Genomic DNA, 13,111 nt, shown 5'->3' on the forward strand with positions numbered 1-13,111 from the left:
GACAGGTCGAGATTCTTTTGCATCGAAACACGACCACCACAACACAGTGGCCGGAAGCACTACTGCATATATCATCTTCTTAATAAGAAAGATAAATAATTTAAAAATCTGAAAAATATTTAAAACAGAAATAGCAAGCATTATGTTTTGATAACGAGAAATGATTGCATGTATCTAAATCCATTCATACGTAACCACACATACATATGCATACATTACATACATGCAACATATATTGTGCACTTCCTTCTCGTGCCTTATCCTTTCAAGACATTGGCGACCATCGACCTCCACAAAACCCGATCTTTAACACTTTGTAGTAGTTGAAATGTGATGATACTCAACAAGTGATACAAGGACTTCACAAATGTTTTTCGTTGGGGACCGCGATTTCTTATCCCTACCATCTGATTTAGAAGTAGAAAAGTTAACAGCAAGTAATGGCAACCTACTGCCCACAAATTTTGCTAAGAAAACCTCATCTCATGTTATACACACATATACAAAGCGTATACAAACACATGTGTCTCGTGCACACGTTGTTTTGGTCGTAAAATTTGCGGCTATTCATAACGCCATCTCTGACACAACCACATACAGACATGAAAGGAGACAGATAAATTTAATTTGAAATCTGGACAATAATGAGACTGGAAGAAGAATAATTAATGAAATGTAAAAACTTAGGAAGAAATTTAAATGAATGAATCAACGAATGAAAGAAAAAAGAAATGAACGAATGGATAAATTAGAAATTAGTGGGTGAATGTGTTGACAAATGAACGAATGGATTTGATGTATGGTTGTAAGAATGTATGGATGTATGGATAAATGGATGGATGGATAGATAATTGTTGGATGGGTGGATGAGTGAGTTCATCGAATAATGGATAACAAGATCGATAACATACATAACAAATAGATGGATAAATGGATGAATAATAGAGAAAAGAATAGATGAATAGATAGATAATAGATAGATGGATGGATGGATGGATGGATGGATGGATGGATGGATGGATGGATGGATGGATGGATGGATGGATGGATGGATGGATGGATGGATGGATGGATGGATGGATGGATGGATGGATGGATGGATGGATGGATGGATGGATGGATGGATAGATAGATAGATAGATAGATAGATAGAATGGATGGATGAATGGATAGAAATCATGTTGCACAACTGACCTTCTTGCAAATCTTAACTCATATCATCACTTTGAACATTAGCATTATTGACATCATCTTTCTTAGTTTTTACTAATTTCTACTTTCATCGTTATTACCAATTATGACAATATTATTCCTTCACCAACCACACTCACTCACTCACTCTATAATCAAAGACGCCGTGTTATTTTTAACTTCTCATATGTCTGTCTACCTATAATTTTTCAATAATTCAAAAGTTTTCATGATTTTGTCAAGCTTCAGACGACGCTGGCACATTGTTTTCATCATCATAATCGCATCGTCACTAACATTATCATCGGTGGGAATGTTACCGGTAACATTTTTAAATTCACCAGTGCCAGCATTACTACCATCATTATCATCATCGCCATCATCATTATCGTCATCATCATTATCATTATCGTCATCATCATTATCATCATCGCTATCATCTTTATCATAATAACTACCATCATTATCATCATCATTTTTGTCATCATCATTATGACAGCTCTCATATCTCTCTTCACTAATCTCGCCATCTTCCCTACAGAAGGAGTTTCACACCAGCCAGCCAGCCTCAGATGACACCTGCTTTCATCAGCTATTAACTTTATCCTGATTATAAATAAATGTTTGTTTGCGTTTATGTGTGCGTGCGTGTGTGTGTATACTGCATATTCACTTGGAATTATCACCATTAGTCGCTTAGTAATGACTTACATAAGCACGTTCTAGCGGATCATCAACAAGTTATATAAAATTTATTAATACATGATATTGACCTTTGACATTTAACCTTGCAGAACTGACCAGCCGATCCCAGGCCGAAGAATTCTGTCTCCTCGAAGAATTCGCCCCAATTTGTCCACCTGGCTCGGTCATCCTCATCACTTCCGCTCTGTACGGAAGAATGCGATTGGGCAAATGTATGACACGTGACTACAAGCTTGGATGTTATGCTGACGTCACTGAACATCTTGATCTTTTGTGTTCAGGTGATCCTTCACTTGGTTGCCTGTTTGCTGTTATGTTTGTGCGCTTGTTTGACTGTTTGCTTGTTTGACTGTTTGCTTGTTTGACTGTTTGTTTGTTTGTTTTTTGTATGTCTGTTTATAGTAAATTTGGAGTTATGTACGAAGTGTTCAATTAACAATTTTAATTTTAAACATTTTAATTAACAGCATTTTTTTTGTTCTGACGGTTTGAACAAAAAAGCTTCACAATTAAAATAATTATGAGTATTATCTGCTAGCACGTTTGAGCGAATAATAAAAAAATAATCAGAAGTTTTTTATGAAATATTTAAAAATTGTTAAATTTTCATCATTATGTTTATTGCAAGAACACAATAGCAACATAGTAACAATTGGAAAGTTGAAATTGTAACTAAAAACAATCTTTAATTTTCAATTTAAAAATTTTTAGAAAATTACTTTAATAAGTTTATTTCCTGTCAATGTTTCCCTCTCGACATCAGGCAGACGACACTGCAGAGTTCCCATTCCCATACCACACCTTCTGAAGCTGGTCAACTGCTTCAGTGATCTCGTCCTCTATCTCGATGTCCAGTTCCTTTGTGTGGCTGGTAGGTGACTAGGTGGTGGAATGTTATTAATAATAGTTATTTATAATGTAATTATGTAATTAAAATTTAAATTTAAATTACATTTAAAATGTAATTAATAATAGTTATTTTTAAGTAAAGATATAACATAAAAGATTAAATATAATCAAGAAAAGAATGTTATTAGTTTGAATCTTTTAAAATCATTCACAATTTTTCACTCTAATTTTTGTAACACTCAAAAAAATATGCAGACTAGCGACTTAAACACTATTAAATGATTATTACAAAAAAAAGTTTATTGGTAATGAAAGCTACCGACCGAACTGTTAATGAAGGTTAAGACATTGCAGTTAAGAGTGGTGATGATGTGAGAAATGATGATGATGACGACGAAAATGGTGTTGACAACGGCGAACCTTAATGAGATAAATTGAAATATTTTTCAATTAAAATTGCTTCTGTCAGCTGAACTGGCCTTTGAGGATATAAAATGTGGTCTGAGGCAATCATGCAACCGCTATTCAACCGAAATAAAAAGTTTTTTATTATAAAAATTTATTTCCAACAGTAAACAAGATTAAAAAGTTTGAATCACAAAGAAATTTAATTTTAAAAATAATGCTAATAAATTTTGCATGCAACATCCTATTAAGTTAACTTTCAAACAACACACCAACCATTCTCAAATGTACATTTCAATTTTCCGCATGTTTCACGCCCTCATTGCGTTATTAATGTTAAAAACAGATTAATATATTAAAAAATAATTTTCATAATTCAAAATAAAACTCAGGCTAAAAAATATAATAAATTTGATTAATTGAATAAGGTAGACATTTGATATGTGAAAAACTAAAAAGTCCCCTGAAATTAATAAAATTTATGTGCTGGTGTTGTTAACATTTGCATTATTCGCCATGCTTCGGACAGTGCAGTAAAGTTACCATTTATTTTGGATGATTATCTGCAGAAAATTGTTTGAAAACATTACTACAGTGAATACTCTGCTGCCGAGTGAATGCTGTATCGATGATGGCAGCGACAACAACTTCACTACAACAACTTCTAGTAGTAGCAGAAGCAGCAGTAGTAGCAGTAGTGGTGGTGGTAGTAGTAGTAGTGGTAGCATTTCTCTAGGTAATGGTAGGATTAGTAGTAAACAAAGATGTAGTGGCATTAGTGGAAAGAACATCAATTACTCGCTGAAGAATAAGGATATCAACACGTCCAATAATATACAGAACAATCTCAACCTAAACCTCAACAACAACCACACAGACGACGACAGAGACGGCAGTAGCGACATGTCGTCAATGACAATCCTTAATAACACAGAAGGCCACATAACTGATGATTACTTTCTCATCATCATAGGAAACTTCCCCCTAACTTCCGCTCGTCATTCTCACTCAGGAACATTCCCAACATCATCATCGGCATCATCATTTCCGTCGTCATTGTCATCATCATCGTGGCCACTATCATTAACATCGTCGTCATCGGCAATGAAAAACCCTGTGCAGAGTAACTCGCTTCATTTGAATGCTCACATATCATCATCATCGTCATCATCATCATCATCATCATCATCACTGTCGAAAGTATCTTTACAATCATCGTCGTCGTCATCATTATCATCATCATCATCATCATCATTATCATTATCATCATCATCATCATCGTGTCGATGGATTATAGCAAGTCTGCCGGGTCAAAGGTTAACAATGACGTTATATAATCTACGATCGGCTCACGGAAACAATAATAATGATATTAATAATGGAGATGATGACTACGACAACAACAACAATAACAACAACAACAACAACAATAATAATAATAACTTTGATGGCAATGATGATGACGATGATGATTATCTTGATGATGATGGTGGCGGTGTTGATGATGACGTCATGGTAAATGCTAAAAATAGATTTGGATCTCGGCCGAACTTAAGGTTCTATAATTCGAATAAGAAAAATGACGTTTTTAAAAAAAGCAACAACAACAAAAACAACAACAACAATATTAATAATAATAATAATAATAATATTAGTAATAATATTGTGAACACAGAGTCTATAAAAGAACTAGATTATGTATATAGAAACAACAACAGCAACAAACTTAACAACATCAACAAACTTAACAACATCAACAACAAGACAAACAACAACAACATAACTCCATGTCCTTATTCGTACGCTATCATCACCGAGTTTGACATTAGGTACAATCACAACCTACAACATCTGCAACAACACAACAAGCTGCATAAACAACCCAAACAACAACACCACAATTCACAAAGCAAAGCCTTAAACAACGACAACCAAGAACAGAAACAAACTCAACAACAGCAACAGCAACAGCAACATCCACAGTATTATCTTCACCACCAACAACAACACACATTTTGTCTGAAACAGAAGAGGATTGCATTAGTTTATTCTACTATTGGTAAAAGTCTTTCCATGAAGGTCTATGTTAACAAGCATAAATCGCAGTTCAAAGACGCCAATCCAGCAAAAAACTTCAACAATAACAACAACGACAGCAACAACAACCAAGAAACCTTCAACAACAATAAAAACAGCAACATCTTATACGAAACAAAAAACCAGAATACAATAAATTTGAAGTTCGACCGTGACAACAACATTTACTACCTCTTAAAATATGAAGGTGAGTCTAGCTTGTTGCACTGTATGTATGTATCCATGTATCAGTATATCATTACAAACTTCTTGTCAACATAACTATCATGAACATTGGGTGCTTCTGACGATTTATTCTCTGTCATCGTCATCAACCTTGTCAGTTTTCTGCTCTATTTATTGCTTTCTTGCAAGCTATTTTTTATCTTTTGTGGTAGGTTTTGGTAGATTTTTGTATTCTATTATAATGTCATGTTTAAAGTTCTCGTCATAATATTTTAGCATTTGTTAGTTGATGTGGTTTTGGTTATTTCAATTTTTGATGTTTTTTAGGTGTTAATTTTTTTAAGATTATTATCAAATAACCCCAATCAAAGAAATGTTTGATGTTTTTGTGTGTTGCAGTTGCGGTTGCGGTCTCGTCTAGCAGCACCGTTATCCATCTTCATCTCATTGTTCATAGAAAATTATAATTCAATTAAATTTTTTACATTATTATTTTTTTTTATTTTTAATTAAATTATATGGCTAATGTCATCGTCAGATTCAAGACCATCATCACAATCACCATCATTACAATCACCATCATCACAATCATCACAGATCATCGTTTTTAACATTTTCATCGTCTTCATAATTTTGCGATCATCATCATTGCCATCATTATCATCAGCACCATCATTACCATACTTACCATCATTACCATCTGCGTCATACTTTCACAACTATTCTTCCTTCACCATTGTCACTATAATCACCATTGTCACCATCAATCACGCCCGTCTTATATTGAGTTCGTGCTGCCTTGCCATGAGATGTTATAAATAATTTTCACCGCCGAATGAGGAAATTTTAAAATTAAATTTCTCTTTGGAATGAGAGCAAAAGTAAAATGAAAACATGAAAAGTTATTCATCATTTCATAAATTGATTCATCTTCATCGTCGTCATCACCATCATCTTTTTCATCTTCATCAATATTATCAACATCATCATTGTCGTCGTCGTCATCATCGTAATTGTCGCAAAACAAATTTAAATTAAAAGTTGAATCATTCAGAAAATTAATTAATAGCGTACATTTCCAATCAGCCGTTTGGTTTCAATGATTTACTATTCAATGTGATTAGGAAGATATATAAAAAAAAATAAAAGACGTGATTTCAAAATAATAAAACGAAAAATATATTTAAATAACGCTAATGAATAAAATTAGTATATAACAAACACATCAATACAAATTGTTAACAACAATCAGTAAATAATAATCTGTCACCAATTTAATTAAAATTAATGTTTGTGGCCGTCTTGTCAGTCAGTCATTCATTGATTCAATGCATACCACGCATGCAAATGCTTCATTAATTTCATCTTTAAAATTTTTACAATAGAGCCTGAAAAAATTTTGAAAAAAAAAAATGTTTCCCTCTCTCTTCACCAGCGCACCTCAGTTTAATTCATTGGACTATTCTATTTTAATTAAACTTTTTTGTCTACAGTCTTATGTTTTGAAATTTTATTTGAAAACAATTTTTTTTAATTTTTTGAAAAGATTTTGTAACTCTTTTTTAGAGTCGACTAGTGACAGCCATTTTATTTTTTCGTTTTTCTAAAATTAAAAAAAAACTCAAAATGATTTTTGAATGATATTTTTAATAATAAAAACACTTTTTCCCTTTTTTACATGAAAAAAGAGGGAATTAAAAATAAACTCTTGATGTAACATAGGCAGACGAAAAATGTTTTGATTGAAGCTGAGATTTCATCTATCGCATTACAAAAGTACAAAATATTGTAAACAGCACTGCAGAATAGTGTACAATATCAGCAAAAGTAATTTACAACTTCAACGACAACCATCCTATCCAACGATCAAACTCACAATTTCAATAGTTCTCATAGTAATATTAAAATAATAATTTATTCGGCTAACCTAATTTGAATTAATTCACTTTAGATCAATGCTTTATCTGTAATTAACTTTTTAAATAATTTTTCAATTCTAGACAATAATTTTAGCAATTAATTATAAATATATGTAACAGCATGGCGTTGAGCTTCTAAGTTGCCAAGAAGATGGTTCGCAGTTAACTCATTCTGAATATAACGTGAACAAAGGGACATCACGTTAATTTGCATACAACACTAACATTGCCAACAATATTTTACGTAATATAAACGTCATGAGCACCATTTATTTCAAAAATGTACACTCAGACACAGAAACACACACATTGTCACTTAAACACACGCACACACATACAACACACACACATTCAGACACACAAGCAAACAAAGAGAGACATTGTTGTAGATTGCACGTAGCATGTACATCATTCTGTTGTACACATTTTGTGAATGACCTCATTTCCACGACATGTCCAGGAAGAAAAGATATATATAATTTTTATCACTCCACGTGATGCTGTTCTAAGGCCTTTTCCTTTCTTGTCTCCGTTAAATTCGTTACTCCATTTCTTATTTGATGTTTTTATTGAGTCTTAAAACCGTTACAACTATTTTCTACGTTTATCATTTGAAAGTTTTGACAAAAATTGATGAAAATTAGTAGAAAATATGCCTAAAAACACCTTTGTTCACGCTCATGATGTTTATTATTTTTAAATTATCACACTATAATAAGACAGAAATAGTTACGATAATAACTTCTCAATAGTTTCTCATAAGATGTCGCGCCACAACTTATGTCGAAGCATTCGAGTAATTTTTTCATATATGATCTGATAATGTGTTTGCATTATTAACATTTGATAAATTTATGTATCTTTTATGATGAATTGTTTGTACAAATATTAATGAATGAATAGAAAAATGAACAGACGAACAATCGAAACAGTGAATGAATGATTGAATGAATAAATAAATAAACAAACGAACAAACAAACGAATGAATAAATGAATGAATGAAAGTTTTTATCAGGCGAATTGTCTGCATGACAGATGATTGTGGTTGATTTTGATAACGTCTAAGAAGTACATGATGGCGTTGCTGTGTTGATGTCTCCTGACTGAACGTATCATACAAACTTCTACTCACTAAGTTCATGTTATAACTTTCTTTAAAATTTTGGCGATGTGATGAAAACTAGTTTTAGGTTTAAAAAATGTTGGATATAACAAATGTAAACTAATGAAGAATTGTGAAGTTATTAAAGTTTCAATTAAATATCAAAAAAATATTGATGTTGATCAATATGAATATTGATGTTTGATATTTTCTTCTTCTTCCTCGTGCCTTATCCTTTCAGGACATTGGCAGCCATCGACCACCACAAAACTCGATCTTTAACACTTTGCAGTAGTTGAAATGTGGTGATATTAAACAAGCACAGGAAAATATAACACCCTAACAGTTTTGATTTTGTTGATAATTTGATTTTATTGTTGGCGAGGACGTTTTTCATTATTGAATAAGCATCTTTCGCCATAGCTATCCTTCTTTTGATATCCATATCACATTTACGACCTGAGGTAATTAGACTTCTAAGATAATTGAAGCTATTGACTGGTTTCCCCTGTTTGCCATTAATGAATATGGAGCAAATCGGAGAGATTTTGCTTCTAATGACAACCATGCACTCTGTTCTGTTGATGTTAATTTGCAAGCCATTTCTTTCACTTTCAAAAACCAGTTTTGAAACAATTGTTTGCAGTTTTTCATTGAATCTGCTATAAGAGCTGTATCATCAGCATATCTTACATTGTGTATATTCACACCTCCAATGGATATTCCAGGTAGATCTTCTATCTTTTTCATGATGATCTCACTACATTGGTTGTACAGGTCTGGAGAGAATACACAGCCTTGCCTAACACCTTTCTTTATTTGGCAAAACTATTCATCTTGTTACCAACTTTCATCGCTGCTCTTTGTTCCAAATAGAGAATTTTGATTACACTCGTGTCATTTCCATCAATGTCTAAATCTTTCAATATTTCTATAAGCCCCACGTGTTTAACGCTATCAAAACATAAAAACAAGTCTTTTTTTCATTTCAATCGCTCGTTCACTGATCATTCGTAGCATAAAGATAGCGTTTATTGTTCCACAATCCTTGACAAAACCACATGTGACATTTGAAATTTCAAATCTGATTCTACTTTGTGTTCTCATCATAAGAAATCTCAAAAGAATTTTTTTAAGAGGACTAATCAAATGTTGATATATCAGCTATGGATGTAGCTTGTGTTTTTACTTATGAATGGTATACATCAATTATAGAGAATGGAGAGAGTAACTGATTTAATTTCATTAGTTATAAAAATTACAATCAGCAGGTATGAAAAGCAATTCTTATATGCAAACACGGATTGAAGTAAATGAATGAATAAATGAACGAGTGAATGAATGAATAAAAAAAAAACAAAAGAAAAAAAGGATTAATGAATGAGGAAAATTAATTAAATTAGAAAACAATCCGAAACAACGCAACGAAGGTTGTTGACACACATTTGTCGTACGTATCTCGGTTCGCTGCACATACAAACCTATACATCTGTACACACACACATACACACAGACACATACACACACACGCAGAGAGATACAGATAGAGAGAGAGAGAGAGAGAGAAAGAGAAAGATGGGCACATACATTTTATACTCGTACACTTATCATATGTTGTATATCTCGTACACTTATCATATGTTGTATATTTTCTTTTCTTTTTTTTAAAGAATTTAAATCAATAAATTGATGAAAGACATTGTTGCTTAATTGATGATGAAGAAACTTCAGACATATGATTAGCCCGACGAGTCCAATCCATCATAAGTATTTCTTCTGTAGTTACTCATCAATGGATTTGTTTCGTTGGTTTTTTCGTTTCAATTTCAATTTCAGTAATTGATTTTTTTTAATTTTTAAACTAGAAAGTTTATTATAATTATTGATAGTTTGTGTTGTTTCTTGACGTAAGTGACGTGGTTTAAGCAAATATTTTTCTTTATGTGAACGGGGATTTTTTTAAAAATAGTAATTTTTATTTGCTTGATCTTCTAAATTTTTTAGTTTTTTGCAATTTTATGTAATTTTGCTGCTACTGTCGGTGACGGAGCAGATGATAATATACTTATACATGTTTTGTCTTTAGAAAACTAAAAATATTTTGCCAATGATTTCAAAATTATGATCAAAATTAATTTAGCAAGCGTTGTCATGTTCCATTCGTGTTTTTTTTGTTTCATTTAAACTAAATTCTTAACATTCACTCTTAATGAAGAAACAACAAAAGCAAATTTCTCTTTAAAAACAAAATGGCCCAATGAGATAAACATCAAGATTCATGTAACATCATGCTCACTGAAGCGTGTATATGACATTTGTTTTGCTCCTCTAAACCAACAGAACTTCTTTTTATGTTTAGCTCTAGTAATGCTATTGATGTTTCCAGTTTTATTGTTTTAATGCTTTTTTCTGGTTAGTTTTATTTATTTTCAAACCAAATTTTTGTTCTTTAGCTTATATGTAATTAAGTAGGAAAAAATCTCACTAAATAAAATTAAATAAAACCCATCAACTTTTCGAGATATCAGTTTCAGTTTGTCTAGAAACAAGCTGATTTTTAAAACATAAGTTTGTAGACAGAAAAAGCACCACAGATTAAAATATAGTGATGCTTTACGATGTGCTAAACATTTTTCTGGAGCAAATATTATATTTATATATTTTTAAAATTTAAAATAAATCAGTTTGAAACAATAAAAGATAAATTTTATTTTATTATTATTGGTTTGTAAACATGAAGCATTGAAAAAGTGAATGAAATTCATCGTATAATAAATTCTGACAAGTTTACAGCATAAAAACGTGTGATTGTTATAATCAATGTTAACAGCATCATTTAATCCTTCATATTTATATTCATTTTTCATCAACTACTGCTACTTCTCTATCTTGAGAGTAGTGTACGCATTATTGCTATTGTTTAGGATAGCGGTGTTAATTTTTTCATACACACTTTCGTCACACATCACAACATTTTCGTAACTGCGGTTCTGATTTTTAATGGCGTTCACATTGTCGATTTTGAACTCGTTCGCAGTGTTTTCCAAGTCATTTTGTTCTTCTAGTTTCTCTTTACTATGTTCGCTAAAATTGAGACAAACGTATGTCTGATTGTTGGATAATTTTTGGGTCGTTTGTTGATTTCCAGTGATTGACTGGTTTTTTATCACTTCAACATAATATGGAACAGCATGGCTTTTGGTGGTATTTTTTTCTTGATTGAAAGTTTTGAAAACCAGATTAACGTATTTAAGTTGATCAGTTGGATACGTATCGGTGGCATGTCTATTTCGACGTAATAAGAATTCTTATCATAGCTATAATGAACGACGTTCTTTTCTATTTGGGCATTGAATCGAGGAGAGGAATAGGTCAGGCGGTTGAATTGTTGCGTGCTGGCTGCTTGGGGTTCAATTGTAGCGTCCAATCCTGCTATTTCTGCGTAATTGGAAGTCGAGCCAGATCTTTCTCTTACCGGTTTTGTGTAACCATGATTGCTTAAATAAAGTTGAACAAAATAATTACTATCAATTTGAAATGGACATAGTTGAAACATTTATTGAATGAAAACGTAATTTTACTATATGTTATGTTGGTCGGAGCTAAAATTTACTTGATCCAAAAAACAATTTAATTTCAATTCATTATTAACTAAGTAAGCATTTTGTTATGAATATAATGAGGTGAATTTTTAAAACAACTTCTGCAAAAATCGATTTATGGAGGTATAAAAAATAATGTTATTCTTCCAAACTATATAAATCAGTTAACCGATATCAGGTAAAAATTAACATTGAATGATATTTGATTTCAAACATAACTTATCCAATCACATTCATTTAGTCGAAAGTTGTATAAATTTTAAAATTTCCTAGAAAACTCATAAATTGATCGATGCTGCAAGTTGTTTAGTATAAATTTACTTACAGGTTATGTTAACTTACATTTCATCATTTTTTCTTTTTCTCCTGATGCAAACACATCCAACAACTGCCGATAGAATAATGACCATTATTATTACAACCACGGGACCTAGGACTTTGAAAGTTTTATCAATCAGTATGTTTTTTAATTAATTTTCCAAAAGTTAGTTTATAATTTTTTTTTAAAATAAACTCTCCATTTGTTACAAAAAATTATTTATTCACAACTTTATCAAAAAATAGAACTAAACAAATTGACATGTTAAAACCACAAAACAACCAAAACCTAATAAAAAGCCGATGTAATTGTTTGTCGGTTGTCCAAATCCGCCGAAAACCGCGTTAGTAAGTGCAGGAAAGTTTGGAAGTGTTGTCATGGGTGATGGGGAAGTAGAAGGATCCATTGTGTTAGTTGTAATGATTTACAATTTTCTCGATGGGGTGGAAGGATCTGATGCCGTAGTTAAAATGATTTTCGTTTCATCTAGATAGCTATAGTCAAAATTACATCTAGGTGTTGGATCAAAGTCGGCACAACGAGAATAACCTTTCACACACCTTCTAAAATCTATAAAAGATACATTGAATTTAAACAAAAAATTTGGCAGTTAAACTATTTTTTAGTCATTAATTAATTAATTTAAATTATTTTTTATGTTCTATTTCTACGATTTAAAATGATATAGTAATCTTAATCGAAAAGATTGCTACCAGATAAATGTACGAAAATTTAAAATGTTCAGCTGATTTTGCA

The 13,111-nt window shown here is 31.7% G+C and overlaps 2 protein-coding genes across 2 annotated transcripts; one reads left to right on the plus strand and one right to left on the minus strand.

The window, feature by feature from the left end:
* Positions 1 to 367: 367 nt before the first annotated feature.
* Positions 368 to 6,234, plus strand: HELRODRAFT_175028 (hypothetical protein; the record flags this gene model as incomplete). Its single annotated transcript, XM_009022468.1, has 7 exons — positions 368 to 437; positions 1,986 to 2,177; positions 2,660 to 2,767; positions 3,215 to 3,286; positions 4,028 to 4,147; positions 4,448 to 5,434; positions 6,080 to 6,234. The coding sequence occupies 7 exons, from the start codon at positions 368 to 370 to the stop codon at positions 6,232 to 6,234; spliced, it is 1,704 nt and encodes a 567-aa protein (XP_009020716.1).
* Positions 6,235 to 11,310: 5,076 nt separating this feature from the next.
* Positions 11,311 to 12,761, minus strand: HELRODRAFT_175029 (hypothetical protein; the record flags this gene model as incomplete). Its single annotated transcript, XM_009022469.1, has 4 exons — positions 11,311 to 11,541; positions 11,766 to 11,931; positions 12,379 to 12,472; positions 12,644 to 12,761. 4 exons carry the CDS (start codon positions 12,759 to 12,761, stop codon positions 11,311 to 11,313), a joined length of 609 nt encoding a protein of 202 aa, XP_009020717.1.
* Positions 12,762 to 13,111: the final 350 nt, after the last annotated feature.

The sequence above is a fragment of the Helobdella robusta genome, assembly GCF_000326865.2.
Source record: "Helobdella robusta unplaced genomic scaffold HELROscaffold_32, whole genome shotgun sequence".
Classification (NCBI taxonomy): domain Eukaryota; kingdom Metazoa; phylum Annelida; class Clitellata; order Rhynchobdellida; family Glossiphoniidae; genus Helobdella; species Helobdella robusta.